Source organism: Oncorhynchus keta, chromosome 24 (genome assembly GCF_023373465.1).
Source record: "Oncorhynchus keta strain PuntledgeMale-10-30-2019 chromosome 24, Oket_V2, whole genome shotgun sequence".
Lineage (NCBI taxonomy): Eukaryota > Metazoa > Chordata > Actinopteri > Salmoniformes > Salmonidae > Oncorhynchus > Oncorhynchus keta.
In genome coordinates, this window is record NC_068444.1 from 33429285 (window position 1) to 33455460 (window position 26176).

At 44.6% G+C, this 26176-nt stretch overlaps 1 protein-coding gene across 1 annotated transcript in view; it reads right to left on the reverse strand.

The window, feature by feature from the left end:
* Positions 1–24160, reverse strand: part of cacna1g (calcium channel, voltage-dependent, T type, alpha 1G subunit) — a 360095-nt gene extending 335935 nt beyond the window's left edge. Inside the window, 2 exon segments of the mRNA XM_052478432.1 lie at positions 22103–22414; positions 23367–24160. Of these exon segments, the coding sequence (XP_052334392.1) occupies positions 22103–22407 (305 nt within the window). The 5' untranslated portion in view covers positions 22408–22414; positions 23367–24160.
* Between the last annotated feature and the right edge of the window lie 2016 nt (positions 24161–26176).

Genomic DNA, 26176 nt, shown 5'->3' on the forward strand with positions numbered 1-26176 from the left:
TAGGCTAGTCTAGCTTAGGGGTATTTTTGGTTAGTTAGTTAGCTGTATTGAAGTAGACTAGTCTAGCTTAGGGGTATTTTTGGTTAGTTAGTTAGCTGTATTGAAGTAGGCTAGTCTAGCTTAGGGGTATTTTTGGTTAGTTAGTTAGCTGTATTGAAGTAGGCTAGTCTAGCTTAGGGGTATTTTTGGTTAGTTAGTTAGCCGTATTGAAGTAGGCTAGTCTAGCTTAGGGGTATTTTTGGTTAGTTAGTTAGCTGTATTGAAGTAGACTAGTCTAGCTTATGGGTATTTTTGGTTAGTTAGTTAGCTGTATTGAAGTAGGCTAGTCTAGCTTAGGGGTATTTTTGGTTAGTTAGTTAGCCGTATTGAAGTAGGCTAGTCTAGCTTAGGGGTATTTTTGGTTAGTTAGTTAGCTGTATTGAAGTAGACTAGTCTAGCTTAGGGGTATTTTTGGTTAGTTAGTTAGCTGTATTGAAGTAGGCTAGTCTAGCTTAGGGGTATTTTTGGTTAGTTAGTTAGCTGTATTGAAGTAGACTAGTCTAGCTTAGGGGTATTTTTGTATTTTTGGTTAGTTAGTTAGCTGTATTGAAGTAGGCTAGTCTAGCTTAGGGGTATTTTTGGTTAGTTAGTTAGCTGTATTGAAGTAGGCTAGTCTAGCTTAGGGGTATTTTTGGTTAGTTAGTTAGCCGTATTGAAGTAGGCTAGTCTAGCTTAGGGGTATTTTTGGTTAGTTAGTTAGCTGTATTGAAGTAGACTAGTCTAGCTTATGGGTATTTTTGGTTAGTTAGTTAGCTGTATTGAAGTAGGCTAGTCTAGCTTAGGGGTATTTTTGGTTAGTTAGTTAGCTGTATTGAAGTAGGCTAGTCTAGCTTAGGGGTATTTTTGGTTAGTTAGTTAGCTGTATTGAAGTAGGCTAGTCTAGCTTAGGGGTATTTTTGTTTAGTTAGTTAGCTGTATTGAAGTAGGCTAGTCTAGCTTAGGGGTATTTTTGGTTAGTTAGTTAGCTGTATTGAAGTAGGCTAGTCTAGCGTAGGGGTATTTTTGGTTAGTTAGTTAGCTGTATTGAAGTAGGCTAGTCTAGCTTAGGGGTATTTTTGGATATTTGTTTCTTTCCTTGGGTCCAGCTCAGCCCCAAGCGGTGTTTGTATACAATGCAGCACCGTGGTGCCCCCTGACAACAGTGAGTCAAGGACATTTTTGCTTGCGACAACCAATGATATCGCCATCTGCATCCAAAAAGTAACCAAGAATTGCACTCGTTAACCAATCTGAGACACCAGCACAACCAAGGAGTAACCAAGAATTGACCGATGAGAACAGAGCTATGGTATTGGTCGGAACGAGGAGAGGAGCATCCCTCCTCTCCGTCTCTAATGTTTTAAGACTTTGGGTCTCATGTTGTTATCTTTTTTTCTGAAATCAGAAGTTTTGTGGTCTGCTGTTTTGATTGGAATATCTTACACAAGCAGGTAAGATCAGTGCATTAGGCTACATCAGTTAGTTAATAACTTAGCTAGCTACAGAATTTACAGTAAGTAGCTAGTTGCTTGTTTTGACAAGTTGTCAAATGACAAGTGTGTGTGTGTGTGTGCCTCTGTGTGTGTGTGTGTGTGTGTGTGTGTGTGTGTGTGTGTGTGTGTGTGTGTGTGTGTGTGTGTGTGTGTGTGTGTGTGTGTGTGTGTGTGTGTGTGTGTGTACTAATGTGCTGAGCAAGTTGAGATGTTAGGTAAAGGTTAAGACACTATTCATTTAATGTTCCATATGTACATCTGCTCACTGTGACTGCATTCTACATCTTAACCTGATCATTACCAAAGTCTTATTTCCACGGCAGACATGAAGCGTCCCGTCTTCAAAAAGTTGCTAGATTGGAGCCTTGTCCTGGAAGACACCAGCTTCTACAGATGCACCATTGAGAGCATCCTGTCTGGCTGCGTCACCGCCAGGTGAGGGCAGCTGCACCGAAAAATCACCAAAGACTTCAGCCAAGGCCTGTTCTCTCCGCTTCAGTCTGGCAGAGAGGACCAGAGCATCCACCACCAGGCCATAAACACATTGACAAGCTGTCCACCTGTACAACCTGCACCTTAAGAGACTGTTTCCTCTGTGTATTGTTGTGACTTGTTAGATATTTTACTGCACTGTTGGAGCTAGAAACACAAGCATTTCGCGACACCCGCGATAACTTCTGCTAAACATGTGTCTGTGACAAATAACATTTGCCTTGAATATTGCTTCCCTCCCTCTCCTTCCCCCAACCTGGGCTCCAACCAAAGATTCTCTGAACAACTTGTCCCCCACCTGTTACTCACTACCTATCGCTCCACAACCTGGGCTCCAACCAGGGATCCTCTGAACAACTTGTCACCCACCTGTTACTCACTACCTATCGCTGCGCGCATACACACACACACACACACACACACACACACACACACACACACACACACACACACACACACACACACACACACACACACACACACACACACACACACACACACACATGGCTGCTATTATTTATTACATGTTATTTGTACTGCTCACTTGATCTACTTGTTGACAATGGCACATTTCATAGTACATACTGTTACTGATAGTTTTACTTCTACTTTATAACCTTTCATATTCGTTTAGCACTTGTCTTAGTGTTATTACTTTTGATATTTTGATATTTCACTAGACTGTTGACAGGTAGCTTGCAAGTAAGCATTTCATTGCACCGTTTACACCCCGCTGTACCCTGTGTATATGAAGAAGAAATTGGGATTTGATTCGATTGAAGGATGCTTGCCACTTCAGGAGACACCGTTCTGAAAGAGAGTGCACCAGGGCTATACCTCTGGAGGAATTCAGCCAGAAGGACTGTACTGCTCCGGAGGTGACAACCCAGCCCATCTGGGTCTCCGTCTGGGACCTCCACACCTGTGCCTGGCTGGGCCTCTGTCCATCCTCCACATACACTACATCTATGCTCGGGCTGTTCCTCAGTCAGCACCCTGTCCTCTGCTCCTCCTCCTTCTGATGGAGCCAGCGATCAGTCTCTCTCCTTTTTCAGTTAATTATATATCATTGTAATTATTTGTGTTAATTTGTTTGTCCCTCTGTGGTGTTTATTTAACTCTTTTACTATTTTTCAAGCTTATACAGAATCAATTTCAATGATTTATTAGTCGACAGTATTCTTCCCTTCCTCGATTCACTCAAGTCACAAAAGCTCTTAGCTGAATGCTTTAATTACGTTGAGATCAATTCGTGTCGGTCTTTGAATGCTCCATTGTATAAACACGTGTGCTACTGTATGTGCACTGATTTCAAACACTTAGCGTATATTTGTCATTCTCACGTCTTCCAACAATTCTGTCTTGAATTACTTCCTTGATTTACAATCAAAACAACTTTGTCCCAACGTTCCGTTTTTGATGTAAAATTGATCTTAAAATGAATAAATGTAGGCCTTTCTCCTAATTGAGAATAACTTCATTTTACTTCTGTGGTGTTTAGCCTTTCACAAGTTTGAATCCTGACGAGGGTGAGTGGTTTGACAAAAAGAGACTCGTTTTCATCACATTAAAAAGTTATGGATGATGATGACAGATTCATGGGGGAGAGGAGCAAGGATTGTCGGAAGAAACCAACAGGAGGGAAGCTCTCCAGGAACAGGGTTGGAGAGCCCTGGCCTATATCCTAAATTAGGCCAACAGGAGGGAAGCTCTCCAGGAACAGGGTTGGAGAGCCCTGGCCTATATCCTAAATTAGGCCAACAGGAGGGAAGCTCTCCAGGAACAGGGTTGGAGAGCCCTGGCCTATATCCTAAATTAGGCCAACAGGAGGGAAGCTCTCCAGGAACAGGGTTGGAGAGCCCTGGCCTATATCCTAAATTAGGCCAACAGGAGGGAAGCTCTCCAGGAACAGGGTTGGAGAGCCCTGGCCTATATCCTAAATTAGGCCAACAGGAGGGAAGCTCTCCAGGAACAGGGTTGGAGAGCCCTGGCCTATATCCTAAATTAGGCCAACAGGAGGGAAGCTCTCCAGGAACAGGGTTGGAGAGCCCTGGCCTATATCCTAAATTAGGCCAACAGGAGGGAAGCTCTCCAGGAACAGGGTTGGAGAGCCCTGGCCTATATCCTAAATTAGGCCAACAAGTTCATTGCATTTATGTAAATGTTTTCAAAAAGTAAAACGAACAGTCTGATCATTTACACATCAAAGAAAAGTGTCCCGGCTCGACTCATCTTTGGATAGGCTTAAATGCATAAACATTTTGACAGCTTTTTATGAAATGAACAATTAAAGCCATACATTACAGGCTTTCAATCCGCACCAAAGACCAGAAGTAAAGTGACAAATTATACACAGCCTAACAATAAAATGTGGTGGAGCAACCACATTGGAGGAGAGTTTATCATTCTACAGTAGGCTTACATCTGTCAATCAACTGAGCTCATCAACTCAGCCAGGGAAACACAGTAGGCTATCATCAGCTTCCACTCCCTACATTATGTGACAATGGATAGGCTAATGGGTAGTCAGAATGTAGCCTATTGGAATATAATCAAATATGGGGCCTATTGTAACCATTGATGGCACTAGATTATCGGCAGCTGATGGCCTCGATTCAATCAGATCAAGTGTTTAGCGTTAACCGGCGGTAGCCGACACCTGCTTATCAGATTTTTTTTGAGGGGGGGGACGTTCAGAACGAGAAAGTGAAGTGGAGACTATACATAAATAGTGACGCTCAAACTGAAAATCATTCAATAAAATAATGAGGGTTTCTATGAGCTGAATCAATGTGTAGATTACATCACACATTCCAGTGTTCCAACATGTAAACAAGTCTTCATGGGACTTCTCTTAATGCGACTCTGTGCAGCCAATGGCAATGTCCGGTTTAGGTATAACGCCAGGAGAAGCTTGTGGATTGGACAGTTCTAACGCCGTTCCACCTCCGACACCGCCAAAACAAATCGCTATGCAGATGTCGGCTAAAGCGGATCTGATCGAATAGAGCCCGATGTCTCGTTAAACCATCAATATGTGCTAAATCCCCCCCGCATAGCTGATCTTAATTGCAACCATTATTGGTTACCTAATTACCGCTCCCTAAAAGATGTCGGCGTTGCCTCAGTCCTGCTTGCAACCAAAGTCTTTCAAGATATCAAAGATGCAGTTTGTTTGCCCTCTGGTTGGTATTGTCATCAGAACAACCTTTTTTAACAGACTAATGGCAATTTATCTATTTTGACAAACCTTCCGTAAAATATAAATAGTTTACCACGGCACATCTACTGTGGCACTTTACCCCACACTTTGTACGAACGGAAACTAATGTTGGTGTAGCCTACTGTTATTTTATTTGTTTCCCATTTATGTCGCCCAAAAGTGTCTGGTGTGGTCATTTTGGGCATAAAATATCCCTGGACTGTCCATATTTGAAAATGTGTACCTAAATCCCCTCAATCAGGGTAGGAGATATGCTCAGACAAAGAGTGAGGGAGGACAGAAGAGAGGAAGAATAAAATACACCTGAGAATAAAAACCAGAGTGCAAAAAGGAAGTATAAAACAGCTACCAGTCTGCCTGTTCGCTTGTTGTGAAATGGGTTAATATGACTAGAGAGAGAAGGAAGGAGGGAGAACAAAACAAGAGGGGCCCCTATTTAAAAGGAAATCAAAGAACAAATAGGTCTGACTAAAATAAAGTAGGAGGGAAAGTATGGCTAAAGAGAGAAAGGAGAAGGGGGAGGAGTAAGAGAGAGCGAATGAAGGGGGAGCGAGAGAAATAAAGGAGCGAGGGGGGTTTAGGTATTAGGTAAGTCTGGGCACGCAGACAGAGCCAAGCGAGGCAAGGTAACCAGATTCAGATGCCCAATACAAGTATAGCACGTTAAACCATACATACTGTACATTCTCCCTCTCCTCCTCCCTCACCCCCCTATCGCTCCCTCTCCTCCTCCCTCACCCCCTATCGCTCCCTCTCCTCCTTCCTCCCCCCTATCCTTCCCTCTCCTCCTCCCTCACCCCCTATCGCTCCCTCTCCTCCTCCCTCACCCCCCTATCGCTCCCTCTCCTCCTTCCTCCCCCCTATCCTTGGCCCTCTCCTCCTCCCTCACACCCTATCGCTCCCTCTCCTCCTCCCTCCCCCTATCGCTCCCTCTCCTCCTCCCTCCCCCTATCGCTCCCTCTCCTACTCCCTCTCCTCCTCCCTCCCCCTATCGCTCCCTCTCCTCCTCCCTCCCCCTATCGCTCCCTCACCTCCTCCCTCCCCCCTATCGCTACCTCTCCTCCTCCCTCCCCCTATCGCTCTCTCTCCTCCTCCCTCCCCCTATCGCTCCCTCTCCTCCTCCCCCTCCCCCTATCGCTCCCTCTCCTCCTCCCTCCCCCCTATCGCTCCCTCTCCTCCTCCCTCCCCCAATCGCTCCCTCTCCTCCTCCCTCCCCCCTATCGCTCCCTCTCCTCCTCCCTCCCACTATCGCTCCCTCTCCTCCTCCCTCCCCCATATCGCTCCCTCTCCTCATCGCTCCCTCTCCTCCTACCTCCCCCCTATCGCTCCCTCTCCTCCTCCCTCCCCCCTATCGCTCCCTCTCCTCCTCCCTCCCCTATCGCTCCCTCTCCTCATCGCTCCCTCTCCTCCTCCCTCCCCCATATCGCTCCCTCTCCTCCTCCCTCCCCCTATCCTCCTCCCTCCCCCTATCGCTCCCTCTCCTCCTCCCTCCCCCTATCGCTCCCTCTCCTCATCGCTCCCTCTCCTGCTCCCTCCCCCTATTGCTCCCCCTATCGCTCCCTATCCTCCTCCCTCCCCCTATCGCTCTCTCTCCTCCTCCCTCCCCCTGTCGCTCCTTCTCCTCCTCCCTCCCCCTATCGCTCCCTCTCCTCCTCCCTCCCCCTATCGCTCCCTCTCCTCCTCCCTCCCCCTAACGCTCCCTCTCTTCCTCCCTCCCCCTATTGCTCCCTCTCCTCCTCCCTCCCCCCTATCGCTCCCTCTCTTCCTCCCTTTCCCCTGTCTCTTCATCGCCACTCTTCTCCTTCCTCTCCTCCTTCTCCCTCTCTCTCCCCATCTTGCCCCCTCTCCTTCTTCTCCTCCCGCTCCTCATACCCCTCTCATGCCATTCTGTGCATCCAAGCCCCCTCTCCTCTCCTACAATGGTTTAATGAGAAAAAGCTGGTATGAAAATCCTGGCTAGAAGCCTACATAAACTAACAGCCATCTCACGACACAGGCAGCCCACAGAGAGAGAGGAGGGAGGGAGGGACGTCGAGAGAGAGGAAGGAGGAAGGGAGGGAGAATAGGGGAAAGATGGAGAAAGAGAGAGGTTAGGAGGGAGAATAGAGGAGAAAGGAAAAGATAGCAGGGGTAGGAGAGGCAGTCGTGGGGGAGAGACGGAAAGAGTAAGGGGTGAAAGGGAAAAGGGGAGAAAAAGAGCGAAGGGAGGGTTTGAAATCGAGGAATGAGGAATGCCCTCAGAGGGACACACACAGAGAGGGCCAGACACACACAAGCACTGAGTGAGGGACAGACACACGTGTACGGGGAGCGGGACAGACACACAGACAGACGGGAAGGGACTGATGCAAACACATCAGTAAAGGTATCTCTCTATTTTCTCTCTTTCTCCCTCTTTGTCCATCGCGGTTTCTCTCTCTTTTAACATTATTTTACTTGCTACTTCTCCGCTCTTCCTCTCTTGACATCCCCTCAGTCTCTCCCTTCCCTGGCTTTCTCATTTTATCCTCCCTCTCCCTCCTCCCACTCTCCTTCTCCCCTCCCTGGCACCCTCACTCCCTCCCTCCCTCTCCTCCCTCACATAATAGGGAGTAAGTCTGTGGTTTTAACTGGCTTCATGTGCATTTGTTAACTAGGCCACTAGAGTCATGGGGGAAGAGCACTACACATGTCTGACAAGACAAATAAAGAAATACAACAACAAATACCAGCACACGCACATTCCCATACCCACCCAGAAGAACACACACACATCCATACACAGACACACACACACACACACACACAGATACACACGCATTCACGTATTAGACACACATAGCCGAATAGTTACACCGTGTGCCTCACTTAAGTCAAAATGCAAAGAGACACATTTCTCAAACACTGACAACACAAGGGCACAAATACACACACAATACACACACACAAATGCTGACAGGTCAGAGAAACTCTGTTCTTCAGTAACTCATACACTGTAGGATCCCCTGCCTGCTATAGAGAGTATTATGGCCAGTACTGGTGGAAGTATTACATAGTGAACATGGTGTCATGACTATTGTCACATCATGGGGGAGATACAGTGGGGAGAACTGTGATCATTGATGTCCCACGAGGTGAGATGTTGCATGGAGCCCCAGACCGAGGGAGATTGACCGTCATCTTCTTCCATTTTCTAATAATTGCGCCAACAGTTGTTGCCTTCTCACCAAGCTGCTTGCCTATTATCCTGTAGCCCATCCCGGCATTGTGCAGGTCTACAATTTTAACCCTGATGTCCTTACACAGCTTTCTGGTCTTGGCCATTGTGGAGAGGTTGGAGTCTGTTTGATTGAGTGTGTGGACAGGTGTCTTTTATACAGTTAACGAGTTCAAACAGGTGTGGTTAATACAGGTAATGAATGGAGAACAGGAGGGCTTCTTACAGTTTTTCTCAGTCACTTTGGTGCATTTTTCACATCATCTCTAACATGTGCAAAATAATAAGTGCATTTCTCAGAACAATTTGTACAAACTGCAATATACAATAGATATGTTTCTAAAGCTAGTCAGTCACTAAAAATCCTTAGTACATCTCTCAAAAGTAAATATTCATGCCAATGATCATGTCAGTGTCATCAGAATAATAAGTCATTGAGTCATTGTTCACGAACAAGGTCGTCAAAATGTTTAGGCATGTTGTCAATGTAACTGTGTACTTTGACAGTATTACCTGATGTAAACTTAGGCTACAGTTTGGATGACAGTTACTGTATTGAAAATGCACAAGGCTGCACTTCTATGGCATGTATCAATTTCAACAGTACTATTTACATATTACTGTATGTGGGTTATTGATTGAAAGAGACTGGATAACCCAAGGTGCACAAAGGAAAAAAACTAAATTAGAAAGAAACACAGGAAACCACCCCTAAGGCACAACTTTGCCCGCAGCACTGTTGTGCTGTCTCTACACATCCAGACGTTCCTGTCTGTCGGCCCACATATTCTCATCCACATCACACCGGATATTTTCCCTTCCAATACAACGTGGAAAGAATATTTTGGAATGCCTTATCCATCCTCTGCAGGCATCTACTGTGATGTCCTCACATGCTGCATCCATTGCAGCCAGCAGGGTCATCTGTGTGTGTGGCTGACAATCGTACACCTTCCATCTCCATGCTGAAAAGAACTCCTCAATTGGGTTAAGGAATGGTGAATAAGGTGGGAGGAATTCTATGAGCATCCTCGGGAGGGTCACAAACCATTGCCTTATGATGTTTGATCGATGGAAACATTATCACAAATGACCACATACTTTGGCAAATCCTCTCTAAACAGACCCCTCTCATCATCAGGGATGGGGGGGTCTCTAAAAAGTTGAGTAGATGCTGGGTGTTGTATGGCCCTATAAGGGGGATATGGGTTAGGACACCATGCTCCGAAATAGCAGCACACATGGTGATATTTCCTCCCCGTTGGCCTGGCAAATCCAAATTGCTAGGACCATGGTGCAAATAGCCTCCTCCTGTTGAGGTGTGAAAAGGCGTCCTCTGCCACCCGTTTGAGGTAATCTTGCAGTCCTATGTGGGGAAAAATGCAGTGATGCATCGCACACTTTCACATAGACAAAAACTATGCGAACACACATTTTACTGTAAAACATTGCAACTCTGTGTTGTGGTCTGTCTATATATGCTTGCCAATTGATTCTTCATGAGATGCACCTTTGAGATATTTAGACAACTGGTTGATTGTTGGTTGAACTAACACTTTACATTCCTTCATGAGTGAGGGTCAATTTCACCTGCATGATTCATCAATTCACATTTTTGTACAAAAGGTCTAATAGAAATGTGTAAAACTACGCTTGACAGTTTATGACAAATAGTTCAACAATTTTGCATGTAATGGCTTATGCAAGGAACTAATGCCTAGATGTTTTGAGGGGTAAGACTATTCAACAGAGAACCATCTACTACTATATTTTGATCAACATGACATGAGCAATTGATAATGTGGAAAAAGCTGACACTTGTACATTATCAATTGCAGTTTGTTCAAAGGAATAAGAACTTGCTTTAATGATGTGCACAAGTGACTAGATGATTTGGAATTTGTACAAGTAGTATCAAGAATTAAACTTTTGATCTAAGAAATGCACCAAAGCGACTGAGAAAAACTGTAAAAGAAAACGAACAGGTCTGTGAGAGCCGGAATTCTTACTGGTTGGTAGGTGTTCAAATACTTATGTCATGCAATAAAATGCTAATTAATTACTTAAAAATCATATAATGTGATTATCTGGATTTTTGTTTTAGATTCCGTCTCTCACAGTTGAAGTGTACCTATGATAAAAAATTACAGACCCCTACATGCTCTGTAAGTAGGAAACCTGCAAAATCAGCAGTGTATCAAATACTTGTTCTCCCCACTGTATATAGGCTCATCAGTTAGAAGTTTAATGCGTTGCGTATCTTCATACAGTGCTCAGACAGACAGACAGACAGACAGACAGACAGACAGACAGACAGACAGACAGACAGACAGACAGACAGACAGACAGACAGACAGACAGACAGACAGACAGACAGACATATACACCTGCATACATAAAGGCATGTACACACACATGAACAAACACTTTTGAAGATTGACCAACTGTGCTGGACCTGAAGTCCAAAATGTATAATGATTAATTGACTGCAGTGAGAGACAGGATTACCTGCCATGACAACCACCTGACACAGTAAATCAGTGTGTGTGTGTGTGTGTGTGTGTGTACGTGTGTGTGTGTGTGTGTGTGTGTGTGTGTGTGTGTGTGTGTGTGTGTGTGTGTGTGTGTGTGTGTGTGTGTGTGTGTGTGTGTGTGTGTGATCTGAACATTGGGAGAGAGGGAGGGAGAGAGATAGAGGGGGAGAGAGAGAGAGAGGGAGGGAGAAAGATAGAGGGGGAGAGAGAGGGGGAGAGAGAGGGGGAGAGAGAGAGGGAGTGAGAGGGGGAGAGAGAGAGGGAGTGAGAAGGGGAGAGAGAGAGGTGTAAGTAACACAGTGGCACAGACATGTGAATACAGAACTCAGTAAGGGGCCTGTTCTTAATGAATAGCCCTCTTTTACCTGCTATAGAAAACACATACACTGACTGATGAACAGGAATATGTGTCTGTGTTGAATCAGTCCTTGAAATGAGTCTTGAAGTCTTTGTTGGTTGCATAACATTGTTCCAAGTGTTGAGTGTTGTGGCCAACACATCCAAGGCAATCGCAGGGCTAGCATCTCCACGCACACACACACATGCACACAAACCCACACAAACCCACACCGCTGCTGACAACAGTAGGGTTCTAATATCCTTTGAAGTAGGGTGTGTATCAGATTCCCCCTTACTCCCCTCATTTTCCCCAAACAAACACACACTCAAACACATATTTTTGAAAACAAACACATCCAAAATACATAGCAGGGAGATCTGCAGTCTGCACGCCATGTGAATCACACACATACATCACACACCACCTACAGGGGATCGTTGCGTGCGTAACGACATATAAATAGTTAAACAAACAATGGTAATGCTCTACTGCATGTGACTGGCTATGCCATGTAGCAACCCTCTGGAGGGATGGAGAGAGTGTTTGTCATTACCATACTTACATATATACATGACACATACATCCTGTACTGTAGTTCTGACACTGCACACAGACACGCCCACACCTGTGATAAGCATAGCATTTCTCAGCAATGATCAGACTCAAGCAATCAAGCATTTCAAGACGCATTAAATTCTCCAGAGGAACAGAGAGAGTAGGGAGAGGTGGAGGGAGAAATGGGAGAGAGAGGGGGAAGACTCAAATTTCGAGAGAGACGAGAGAGAGGAAAGGAAAAGGAGAGAGAAATTATGAAAATAAAGTAGCTGGGTACAGGGCAGTGGAGGCTGGTGGGAGGAGCTATAGGAGGACGGGCTCATTGTAATGGCTGGAATAGAATAAATGGAGCGCTATCGAACACATCAAACATATGGAAAGCACATGTTTGACTCCGTTCCTTTCATTCCATTTCAGCCATTACAATGAGCATTAAAAATGCTCTCTGAAACCCCACTCTACTCTCCAACTGGGGTCCTTTCTTTCCTCTATCTCCTACTCTCACACTCTATTTCGCTCTCTCTCTCTCTCTCTCTCTCTCTCTCTTATCTCCTACTCTCACACTCTATTTCGCTCTCTCTCTCTCTCTCTCTCTCTCTCTCTTATCTCCTACTCTCACACTCTATTTCGCTCTCTCTCTCTCTCTCTCTCTCTCTCTCTCTCTATCTCCTACTCTCACACTCTATTTCTCTCTCTCTCTCTCTCTCTCTCTCTCTCTCTTATCTCCTACTCTCACACTCTATTTCCTCTCTCTCTCTCTCTCTCTCTCTCTCTATCTCCTACTCTCACACTCTATTTCTCTCTCTCTCTCTCTCTCTCTCTCTCTCTCTCTCTCTCTCTCTCTCTCTCTCTCTCTCTCTCTCTCTCTCTCTCTCTCTCTCTCTCTCTCTCTCTCTCTCTCTCTCTCTCTCTCTCTCTCTCTCTCTCTCTCTCTCTCTCTCTCTCGCCAACACGAGGCGTTTAACTCGAGGAGAAGAGGAAGAGAGGAAGAAGAGCACAATACATGTTCTGCTGATTAGCTGAGTGTTCGCTTCACCTTTCATTGTTTTATAGACTTATCGGATACATACACACTACCTCTATCTGTTCCTCTTACCGCTCCATCCCCAACGTGCATTTGTCCCTTGTAATAGTTTCATGCTCATCTATCTATCCTGTATTTCATTTCCCCAACAAGTTATGAATTCACCAATGCGGTTTTTCCAAAGCCCAGATGTTCATTTTACAGCTCTCTTTCATGTTAAAGGCTACGTGGTTTCAGTTCGCTAATATTGCCAGTTTATTTTGTCAAGCAACCATTTGTTTCTTTCATGTCATTTGTCTGCTGTCTGATCCTCTGAGTGGATGCAGTGTTTAGGAACTCATAAACATTCTCAGACACTTTTCTTTTATTTAATCTAATTTCATTTTCATATGGTTGATTGTTTTGTGTTCCCGCTCCTCACCGCACCGGCTTGTCACGTGCTCCACTGTGCTTCCGAGAGCTTGCGCGAATGCGTGCCAGTATTGGTGGGCACAGGTGCGAGCGCACCACTCTTCTGTTTTGGTTTGGAAATAGCCCCATACATGTCATTACTGGATATTTTTGCTGTGATGAGAATTCAAAGGTATATAAGTTTGCCTTAAAATGATGTTCATCGTCGTTAATGTCTGCTAAGTGATAATGAGAACATTGTATATTGAGGTTTTGTGCCTGTTTTATGTATTTTTGCTGAAGGTTATTTATTAGGCTTTCTTCCCATAGATTGTTGATCCAAGGTTTGTCCAGGTTCTGGTCACGTTCCTCTGCCCAGGTGTTGCTGATGCCTGCCAGATCTAACAACGCCTGGATAGGTATTTTACGTATCCGATAACCACATCATATGGTATAGCAATCCGACTTGCACAGTTTGATGGAGGATGGGGAGGATGGGGAGGATGGTCAGAGCCTAGTACAACCTGCCTATGCCAAGTACAGTGCCTTGCGAAAGTATTCGGCCCCCTTGAACTTTGCGACCTTTTGCCACATTTCAGGCTTCAAACATAAAGATATAAAACTGTATTTTTTGTGAAGAATCAACAATAAGTGGGACACAATCAGGAAGTGGAACGACATTTATTGGATATTTCAAAAAGTTTGAACAAATCAAAAACTGAAAAATTGGGCGTTCAAAATTATTCAGCCCCTTTACTTTCAGTGCAGCAAACTCTCTCTCTCTGTTGACCTAAATGACTAATGATGATAAATACAATCCACCTGTGTGTAATCAGGTCTCCGTATAAATGCACCTGCACTGTGATAGTCTCAGAGGTCCGTTAAAAGCGCAGAGAGCATCATGAAGAACAAGGAACACACCAGGCAGGTCCGAGATACTGTTGTGAAGAAGTTTAAAGCCGGATTTGGATACAAAAAGATTTCCCAAGCTTTAAACATCCCAAGGAGCACTGTGCAAGCGATAATATTGAAATGGAAGGAGTATCAGACCACTGAAAATCTACCAAGACCTGGCCGTCCCTCTAAACTTTCAGCTCATACAAGGAGAAGACTGATCAGAGATGCAGCCAAGAGGCCCATGATCACTCTGGATGAACTGCAGAGATCTACAGCTGAGGTGGGAGACTCTGTCCATAGGACAAGAATCGGTCGTATATTGCACAAATCTGGCCTTTATGGAAGAGTGGCAAGAAGAAAGCCATTTCTTAAAGATATCCATAAAAAGTGTAGTTTAAAGTTTGCCACAAGCCACCTGGGAGACACACCAAGCATGTGGAAGAAGGTGCTCTGGTCAGATGAAACCAAAATTGAACTTTTTGGCAACAATGCAAAATGTTATGTTTGGCATAAAAGCAACACAGCTCATCACCCTGAACACACCATCCCCACTGTCAAACATGGTGGTGGCAGCATCATGGTTTGGGCCTGCTTTTCTTCAGCAGGGACAGGGAAGATGGTTAAAATTGATGGGAAGATGGATGGAGCCAAATACAGGACCATTCTGGAAGAAAACCTGATGGAGTCTGCAAAAGACCTGAGACTGGGACGGAGATTTGTCTTCCAACAAGACAATGATCCAAAACATAAAGCAAAATCTACAATGGAATGGTTCAAAAATAAACATATCCAGGTGTTAGAATGGCTATGTCAAAGTCCAGACCTGAATCCAATTGAGAATCTGTGGAAAGAACTGAAAACTGCTGTTCACAAATGCTCTCCATCCAACCTCACTGAGCTTGAGCTGTTTTGCAAGGAGGAATGGGGAAAAAAATCAGTCTCTCGATGTGCAAAACTGATAGAGACATACCCCAAGCGACTTACAGCTGTAATCACAGCAAAAGGTGGCGCTACAAAGTATTAACTTAAGGGGGCTGAATAATTTTGCACGCCCAATTTTTCCATTTTTGATTTGTTAAAAAAGTTTGAAATATCCAATAAATGTCGTTCCACTTCATGATTGTGTCCCCACAAAAGTTTTATATCTTTATGTTTGAAGCCTGAAATGTGGCAAAAGGTCGCAAAGTTCAAGGGGGCCCGAATGCTTTCGCAAGGCACTGTAAGTATGAGTATGATGATGTTCTCCGTGTTGCTCTACGACCCCTACAAGCATCAAAGGACTCGTCTGAAACCAGTACCGCCGATCTGCCAACTTCTTTCTGTAGTGTCCGAACAGTTTGGGCTACACACTAATATTTATTATTTTATTATTTATTAGGATCCCCAAATAGCTGCTGCCAAGGCAGTGGCTACTCTTCCTGGGGTCCAAACAGTAAACAACACAACAAATAAAATACATAAATATACACAGCACTACATTTACATTACAATTTAGTCATTCAGCAGATGCTCCCATCCAGCCAGTGCATTACTCTTAAGATACCCAGGCAAGACAAACACATATCACAGTCGTATCCCAACCACGTATCACATACATAATACAATGCCAAATACAATACAATATGATCCCACTATGGAAAGCTGAGACACAAACACGTACATGGTGTTGTTGTTTTGCTCTACGACGCCCACCAGCCTCACAACACTCGTCTGAAGGTAGCCCGGTATCAGTACCTATGGAAGTAGTTTAGTGCCCAAATGGTTTTGTAAAATATGGGCTAAAAATAAATACAAATAATGTTCTAATCTTTCTCATATCTCTCAGATACAGGACAAACACTTTAAAACAAACGTATTTATTTTTTGACCTTCTGTTTTTCCATGTATGAATCTGTTCAATGTGTTATTATATGCGCTAATTGCATTACAACCAAATTCAATGTTTCAACAAATAATTTGTATAGCTAAAAGGCTCCAAAAATTCCAAATCAAAAAGCTAAATCATCCTTGATATGACCATCTTAAAACAATTCCATATGCTAGTTTAGTCGTCCCCCCCCTTGATGTCTCTGCGCGCTAACTGACTATCATTGTGCTAACGCTAGTTAGCCTTTGACTCACAAAACTACCTCTAACTTCCTTCATACTGGATGCAGAGACATACAAATAGTGTCCATGAGTTCATCTGACTCTAGGGAAGTAGATAACTGGCTTCATTGCCAAAATCTCGAAGTATCCCTTTAGGGCCGTGAGACACCTTTCTTTCGTTTTTTTCCCCTTTTATGCATATTCATATAATATACTTTACTGTCAATGGATAAAATATGTTCCTGTTACTTAAGCAACAACTGTCAACAATAAAAAAACGTATCACAAAAAAAAGACATATTACCCCTTACACTCTCTCTCTCTCTCTCTCTCTCTCTCTCTCTCTCTCTCTCTCTCTCTCTCACTCTCAGGCTCTTAACAGCAGAGTGAAGGGGAGAAAGGAGGAGAGGAAAACAGGAGGACAACGTGGAGCAGAACATATTTTCTCCAGATTAAGTAAGTGTTCGTTTCAACTTGTATTATCTTATACAGGAAATAGATACGGTGCATTCGGAAAGCGTTCAGACCCCTTGACTTTTTTCACATTTTGCTACGTTACAGCCTTATTCTAAAATGGATTAAACAATACAATTTCCTCATCGTTCTACACACAATACACCATAATGACTAAATAACAACAGGAAAAAATTAAATTTGGCAAATTTATTACAAATAAAGAACAGAAATACCTTATTTACATAAGTATTCAGACCCTTTGCTATGAGACTCGAAATTGAGCTCAGGTGCATCCTGTTTCCATTGATCATCCTTGAGATATTTCTAGAACTTCATTGGAGTACACCTGTGGTAAATTCAATTGATTGGATATGATTTGGAAAGGCACACACCTGTCTATATAAGGTCCCAAAGTTGACAATGCATGTAAGAGCAAAAACCAAGCCATGAGGTCGAAGGAATTGTCCGTAGAGCTCAGAGAAAGACTTGTATTGAGGCACAGATCTGGGGAAGAGTACAAAAAAATGTTTGCAGCATTGAACATCCCCAAGAATACAGAGGCCTCCATCATTGTTACAAGGAAGAAGTTTGGAACCACCAAGACTCTTCCTAGAGCTGGCCGCCCAGCCAAACTGAGCATTCGGGGGAGAAGAGCCTTGGTCAGAGAAGTGACTAAGAACCTGATGGTCACTCTGAAAGAGCTACAGAGTTCCTGTGTGGAGGTGGGAGAACCTTCCAGAAGGACAACAATCTCTGCAGCATTCCACCAATCAGCCCTTTATGCCATTGGCCAGATGGAAGCCACTCCTCAGTAAAAGGCACATAACAGCCCGCTTAGAGTTTGCCAAAAGGCACCTAAAGGACTCTCAGACCACATGAAACAAAATTCTCTGGTGTGATGAAACCAAAATGGAACTCTTTGGACTGAATGCCTAGAGTCAGGTCTGGAGGAAACCTGGCACCATCCCTATGGTGAAGCATGGTGGTGGCAGCATCATGCTGTAAGGATGTTTTTCAGCGGCAGGGAGACTAGTCAGGATGAACGGAGCAAAGTACAGAGAGTTTCTTGATGAAAGCCTACTCCAAAGCGCTCAGGACCTCAGACTGGGGTAAAGGTTTACCTTCCAACAGGACAACGACCCTAAGCATACAGCCAAGACAACACAGGAGTGGCTTCGGTTCAAGTCCCTGAATGTCCTTGAGTGGCCCAGCCAGAGCCCGGACTTGAACCCGATCGAACATCTCTGGAGAGACCTGAAAATAGCTGTGAAGCAACGCTCCCTATCCAACCTGACAGAGCTTGAGAGGATCTGCAAAGAAGAATGGGACATACTCCCCAAATGAAGGTGTGCCAAGCTTCTAGCATCATACCCAAGAAGACTTAAGGCTGTAATCGCTGCCAAAGGTGCTTCAACAAAGTACTGAGTAAAGGGTCTGTATACATGTAAATGTGATATTAAAGTTTTTTATTTTTAATACATATGCCGAAAAATACATGTTTTTGCTTAGTCATTATGGGGTATTGTGTGTAAAAAAAAATCAATTTTTAGAATAAGACTGTAACATGATAAAATGTGGAAAAAGTCAAGGGGTCTGAATACTTTCTGAATGCAGCGTAATACACACAACTGTTGAGATTCAAAGGGATAAGAGAAGAAGCAAAGGGAGACGTAAAAATAAAGCATATCAACATCCATAATTGATTAAGACCTAACGTCCAAAGTGTTGGGACTCTAAAACAAATCAATTACTGTGTGTCCTTCAATACTGGCCCGTATCAGTCTACCAGTGCAATAACAGAGTAACCCTGATGAAGGCAGCAAACTTGCTGAAACGTCATTGACTGGTGATAAATCATTAGCATGGGAGCTAGCGTGAGGCGCTAAGTTCTCACCGCAGCCAAAACAATGATAGAGTGGTAGGGAGAGGAGAGCCATCGGTCAGCTCACTCGCTCGCTCTCTGCAGACTGGACTACACAACCCTCTGGTACTAAATCAGTAGGGGACACGGAGGGAAAGAGATGGGGGAGGAAGAGAAAGAGGAGGGAGGATGAAGGATGGAGAGAGAGAGTGTGTGTGAAGGAGAGGGGGGGGGTGTGTTTGTGAGACGGAGAGCAAGTGAGAGAGAGCAAGGAAGGACAGAGAGGGAGAGGATGTGGATGTGTTCCCACTCTCCTTTCCTCCATGTTTAGAGGATGGCCTTGGCACCACCCTGCTGTCCGACAGAGAGGAGACATCTACGGGAGTCGTATGTGTGTGTGTGTGTGTGTGTGTGTGTGTGTGTGTGTGTGTGTGTGTGTGTGTGTGTGTGTGTGTGTGTGTGTGTGTGTGTGTGTGTGTGTGTGTGTGTGTGTGTGTGTGTGTGTGTGTGTCCGTGCGTGCGTGTCATAGACCTCTCTCCCCATACTCCCCAACACATGCAGTCATCATTAGCAAAACCAGGAGGGAGAATTTCACACTGGCAACACGCCGGGCCCCACATCACTCAATGTAGACACCCTGGGGGTCCTTCATTAAGGTCTAAATGCCAGTGTAAGTGTCCAGGGGTCCTAATTACCTCAGCCTGGCCCTGGATACAATAGCCAGGGGCTGTCAGGGGACACCAGGGGCTGCCTGTAGATCCTGCCCGTAGACATTGATCTAGGATCAGCTCACTCTTGAGTCCTAACCCTGTTTGGGAGAGTTTTGGCTCTAGTGTGCCCCGGTGTGGTGGTATGTACACTATGTGAGTTTTCTCTCATAATCCTGAACAGCGATGAGACTTCAGTAGCACACACGCACACACACACACACACACACACAAGCTCTGTGGGGGGTACAGAGACAGATCGATCTCAGTTAGATTATAAAGTATTACACAACCGCTGACCTTTTCCTAAATCACTACAGAAACACAGAAAGGGCAAAACATGGAGCAGATACATCAAAATAACCACCCAGCCCTGGACACACACACACACACACACACACACACTTAAGTCTCGGCTACACTGCAACCATGTTAAACATCGCCATCACATAGCAGCACAGCGGGTCAAATAATTGTAGTGACATCCCTCTCTCTTTCACTCTCTCTCTCTTCTGCTCTCCCCCCGCCCCTCTATCTCTCTCTCTCCTTCTCTCCCCCCTCCATCTCTCTCTTTTACCACTCTCTCGCTCTCTATCTCTCTTCTCCTCCCTCCCTCCCCCTCTGTTTCTCTAAGCAGGGATTTAGCAGGCAGCCAGTTCCCGCTCTAGACGCTCGGTCTGTATATTCTCACATTGTTTGGCCTCTCCGACTTCTCCAAAGGCCATCTTAGCATCCCCTCAATTACCTACCGCCACATTACAACCACTTGTCCCTCTGTTTGGTACGGCACAGGTTCTCCCTAATGTCCATGTCACTGCAGTTAACAGGGGTCCTGCTGAACAAAGAATGTGTCATGTCTCATAGAGCACAAGCACAACATCAAAGCATTAGAGGTCAGAACTGATTGGCCAGTCAATGTCTCCCTGCAGATTGTTTCCTTTTTCTTGGCTGGGTGCTGGGCCTGTAGCCCTCAGCAGCCTGTCTGTCTACGGAGCGCTGTGTGCCAAAGGAGTTCCAAGCGATGGAGGGTCTCACTCCTCAAATTGGGGCCCTGGTAATGAGCTCCCACTGGGGGCCTTGTTCCTCCCTGTGGCTCCTAAAGCCCCTGGAGGCCCCTGGTCCTCTGATACAGAGTAGAAGGGGAACAGAGGAGAAGCTCTGCTGGCATTTACAGATATGGACATGAGAGAGCAATGGCTGTGACCTCTAGCAGAGAAATACCCCACTGACGATGAATACCGCTGATAAGGACTGAGGGAGACTTGAGGGATAGTGCAAGGGGGGGCAGATGCAGAGTGTGTGTGGGAGTATACTGTCTGCATATATGAACCACAGTGGAGAAACAGAGACAGACTCAGACAGACAGATAGAGGAAGTGAGAGACGAGCATCTCATTGAGAGTTTTGATGGGAGGGAGAAACACTAACACTGGAGGTGAGGAGATAAAGGTCAGCGAGAGGATAATCAGGTGAAAGAAGTAAATTCTATTGGGTTGTGTTACAACTCACACACACACACACACACTGGTCCACAGCAGACATCACAGTGTGTGTAAGCCAGCACATACACATGCCAAACCAGCATTCTTTCCCCTTCAGAGGGCTGCTGCTCCAAGAGCATCTACCTAAACACTGCAGCCTCGCAACACACACACACCGCCACTGTAGCACAAGAAACCCACGGAAGTCTAGGTATGCTCCACATATATGCCATAATGCAAACACACACACACACACACTTCTCTCCTCTCTGGGGTGAACGAAATCAATGTGGGTCTGTGCTCTTTTGAATCAATAACCGGTTTCTCTCTCAAGTATGATTTAATAAAGGACTAGACTCCACTACTGTAACATTCGCAGACACAGAGACACAACACAGAGCTCGCAGTCAATAAACAACAACACAGAGCTAGCAGTCAATAAACAACAACACAGGTATGTATCAAGAAATGAGTTAGAACATAACCTCTCTCAGCCCTACAGAACTGACTTCTGATGAAACCGTGTGTGTGTGTGTGTGTGTGTGTGTGTGTGTGTGTGTGTGTGTGTGTGTGTGTGTGTGTGTGTGTGTGTGTGTGTGTGTGTGTGTGTGTGTGTGTGTGTGTGTGTGTGTGTGTGTGTGTGGAGGGCCATCGGTGTTCACCGCCTCCTGTAATTATGATTAATCAATCAATTCTAATCAGGAAAAATGCTAAATTATAAAATAAATCAGGTGCAAATAATTTGAAATGAACAAGTATAGGCCTGCAACCCCTCGAGACACAGCAATCAATATATGGCCTCTGTTCTTTATAAGGCCTTGCAGCCAATGCTATATTGTCCATATTGCATTGGCAATATTCATGCTCGGTCATATCTGACCTCAATATCATGAGGTCACCAGATATCCAGCAGGACAAATCGATAGGTGCAAGCCAAGGATTGGCCCCTGAACTATGACCCGATGTCCGTTGAACTCCAGGTTGAAGTTACTATCCTTGAAACTCACCAATCTCACCTAAAATAAGCTTCTGAGGGCAAATGTCTCCGACTTCTTTGCCAGCAATAACATTAACAGACAGAGAGATTATAAGAGGCATAATTTCACATGCATCTCCATGAAGCTTTGTAGACCTTCCCAGATACTCTGAATCCCAAATCAACCTCAAGACTTAAACCCAAGGCACTTACGTAGATCTGAGAGGATTGGATGAGCGCATAACCAAAAGCAGGTGCATCTTACCTTCACAGATGTGTGTGCGGGTATGGATATATAAGAGATGATCCCATGATCCAAGCAGAGCACACATGAGTGAACTGACAGCTATTATTTCTAAGTAAAAGGATATGGGTTGCAGACCATCTTCAGACACCAGCTCCTCGGAGGGGTGGTTTGTTTCAGGTAGAAAAACACGACTGGAGCCAGGGTGGGGTGAGGCAGCTCATCATCCCCGCCTGCCGAGGCCTCCTCCCCGGATGTAGAGAGTCCATCAGGTCCCGGTGATACTGGCTCCACCTCGCTGCGTTCCACGCCTCCTCCTCCGGCCCCAGACAGGTCGTTGAGCCGTATGAAAGTTCTGGGGAGAGAGAAGCGCCCCTCTGTGTCCCTGGCGCGGAGGTCACCGGGGAGATTTCCCCCATCCTCATCCATCATTCACCCCCTGAGATGGAGGGGTGGAGGAAATGTAAACATCACCAACATAGAAATGTGTAAACCAACATAGAAATGCGTAAACCAACATAGAAATGTGTAAACCAACATAGAAATGCGTAAACATTCAACTATAACGTCGTCTCAAGACGCTCAACATAATAACTTGTATATGTCCATAATTATTTCCATATATTTGGGCAAAACATAAACATAGTTTAAGAATGACAGAAGGATTATGCACAAAAAAACAACTTGTCTACATATATAGGCATCATTAAAGTGTGTGTAGGATGATTCTATTTAGGAGGACAATTGTTATTGTTGATGGATAAATTCATATTCGTTGCATAAATTTCAAATAGATTAAAGGATATTTGGGGAAAAACGAAAACTCATTATTAAGATTTTATACCAGGATTGTATAACATTCTTTATACGGGTTTCTGGGCTCCAAGACATATGCTTACAATTAAATCCAAATATTGGAGAAGAATATAGTGGGGAGCAGCGGGATCCGTTATTAGATTTCACCCAAATATGCATTCACCTCCCAAGAAGTCCGTTTTACACGAAAATCTGTAGTTATTTTGACACTACCTTACTGTATTTGTTTTTAACAACGATCAACACTTGTTTATGATCATATGTCACCCAAATTTCTCGCAACATTTGGCAACAGATTGGGGTCCAACTGAGCTGCAGTGCCTCGTAATTTTGGATAGAGGGATTCCCGTCCCCGTGTATTTTCTCTCCACACTGTATCACATGCCATACTGCATCTTTAAGAAATGAACAATTATTCAAATTCCTGTTTTCCAAACTTCAATCATACGTTTCAGCAACATCAATGGATTATTAAACGAAATTCGTTTGCTTTTGGAATCGCGTAAACCAACCACATATAACACAACCAATAACAAAAACAGGCGTTTTTATCGTTGTAATTGTTGATGTATTACCTGTAATAGAATCAGTAGATGTGCCCAAAGCGCGCTCAGTCATCGCATGATGGATTCTCGTGGCAAAAGTGCAGCCCGAATCGCGCGTGCAGGGAAGAAGGGAAGAGAGAAGAGCGAGCAGGAGGGGAGGAAAAGAGTCGGTACGTGCGTGCGTCTTGCGGGCTGTATAGTTTCCAGGTGGTCGCTACAGCGGGTTTATGGGCATCATGCGCCAGGCATGGTTTTTAGTCTCGAGCTCTCTCGGAACTCCACGGTCTCTTCATAGAACCTTTCCCTTTGTAATATTTTGGAATTCTGTCTAAATCCTGGTCAGATTCCAGACACAAATCCTGGTCTGGCGTTTATAGCAGAATCTCCACCGTTGGCTCTCCTATTCCTTCCCTCTCCCTCTGACCCTTCTTTCCCACTTCAGTGAAAACAACTTAACTCAAATCAATACACAAAAAAACTATCAACAAACAATTCGGATTCTCCTCGTTTTCGTCCTCGGTTTTAGTATCCAAAGGTGTTCATTCCATTCACCCAAACATGAGGTGTTTTAGCGCCTGCATGTACCCCAGCCTAAAAGTGTTTCATAATTGAAATACAGTACTTAACATTTCCGCTCTAATAACACATCCATAAGGCATCCTTTGCGTATAAGCGGGGTATGGGTGCAGCGCGTGTGAAATGATGTGTTTAAGGTTCCGTCACATTATTACCGACATAATCACACAAAAGTATCTCCCTATATCTATCTTTCTCCTGAATCTTTTCGTTCGGCGAGGCTGCCCACACCAAGAATCCGCTCCTCAGAACGCACGCACAGCTGGAATTGGATTCAACTTCTCCTCCCTAACCGCCAATCCACCAACCAGAAAGGGACTATATCTAACTCGACTATTCTATTGGCCTAGAAATGTGTCCGTCTCAAATGTATCAGGAGGGAGGGGGAACAGCTGGAATCCGATTGTCAACTATTGGCCAATGATAAGCGAGGAAGTGTTGGTATCTAACCAAAGCTACTTGATGATTGGGCGACAGGTTTATTATGGGAAGTTTAAGAAAAAAAAACGTTTCCATGTGATATAAACGATGCCTTCGTTTCCACCGTCACCTTCACACGTGTGATGTGTTATACAATATTTCTGCACCAATAGTCTATTTAATAAATAATGCACGAGGGGGTGTGGTATATGGTCAATATACCACCGCTAAGGGCTGTTCTTCTCCACGAAGCAACTCGGAGTGCCTGGATATAGCTACATTAGCCATATACCACAACCCCCCCAGGTGCCTTATTGCTATTATAAACTGATTATCAACGTAATTAGAGCAGTAAAAATAAATGTTTTGTCATACCCAAATCAAATGTATTTATATAGCCCTTCGTACATCAGCTGATATCTCAAAGTGCTGTACAGAAACCCAGCCTAAAACCCCAAACAGCAAGCAATGCAGGTGTTGAAGCACGTTGGCTAGGAAAAACTCCCTAGAAAGGCCAAAACATAGGAAGAAACCTAGAGAGGAACCAGGCTATGATGGGTGGCCAGTCCTCTTCTGGCTGTGCAGGTGGAGATTACCCGTGGTATAAGGTCTGATATACCATGGCTGTCAGCCAATCAGCACTCAGGGCTTATAATAGCAAATATAACACTTTTAAGTTATCAGCAGGAATCCTCCACATCAACTGAGAAGCATATTATGTAATAACAACATTATGTACTAACAACATAGCGCCAGCGACATAGGATACAGCGTGTTTGAGTGCACGCGCGCCGATGTCACGGCTCGATTGGTCTTGCGCTAGAGGAGCAGAGGACTGTTCTGGAATGCGGCGGATGGAAAGCACGGCAGCCAGGCGTCCTCGTGCAAGGGATGCCTGTGATCAGCCGGTGAGGGTGGCTGCAAGATCTCTCTCTCTCTCTCTCTCTCTCTCTCTCTCTCTCTCTCTCTCTCTCTCTCTCTCTCTCTCTTCTCTCTCTCTCTCTCTCTCTCAATTCAACTCAAAGTGATTTATTGGCATGGGAAACACATGTTTACATTGCCAAACGAGTGAAATAGATAATAAACAAAAGTGTCACACTCCTTCTCTCTCTCTCTCTCTCTCTCTCTCTCTCTCTCTCTCTCTCTCTCTCTCTCTCTCTCTCTCTCTCTCTCTCTCTGTGGAGGACAGAGTTGGTTTAGGAAGCAACACAGCCTGAGGCAGAGAGCCAGTGTGTTTTGCTATGGGATTTAGATGTCAGTCATTTCACTGTCTGTTCAGCTGACAGAGAGAGATACCTCTGCCTGTCCTGGAATGAAAATATTTTAGTGGGGAGGTTTTCATAGTGCTGCTGCTGCACATTCAAAACAGCTCCGAGTTGAACAGGTAAAACTAGGGCACTGAATGTGCATTCTCTCAGATTATAATGTTCTTCTCACTAGTGATTTATTTCCTGGCTGTTATACCATAGCTATTGAAAGGCAGTAATGTATAGCCAGTTTGTCCCTACCACACTGTGGTGAGACATGAAGTAGTTAGAGTACAGTTAAAGCCACACTCCGGAGTCTGTGTTTCAGATCAATGATAGCCGCATGACTTGATTTGCAACGAGACACACACACACACACACACGAGAGAGAATCACACCTCTTTTATTTCCTCCCTATCTTACCACCATGCCCTGCGTAACACTTTATTTTCATTATTGTGTACAATTATTGATCCAAGAGTAGGTGAGGAATCAATATCTACAACCCATGTCCATTCCATCCTATCCTTCCTAGCTGTTAGTTATCCAATAGCGTATCCATCATTTGAGCATTATGGCTAACTTTCTCCGCTCGAC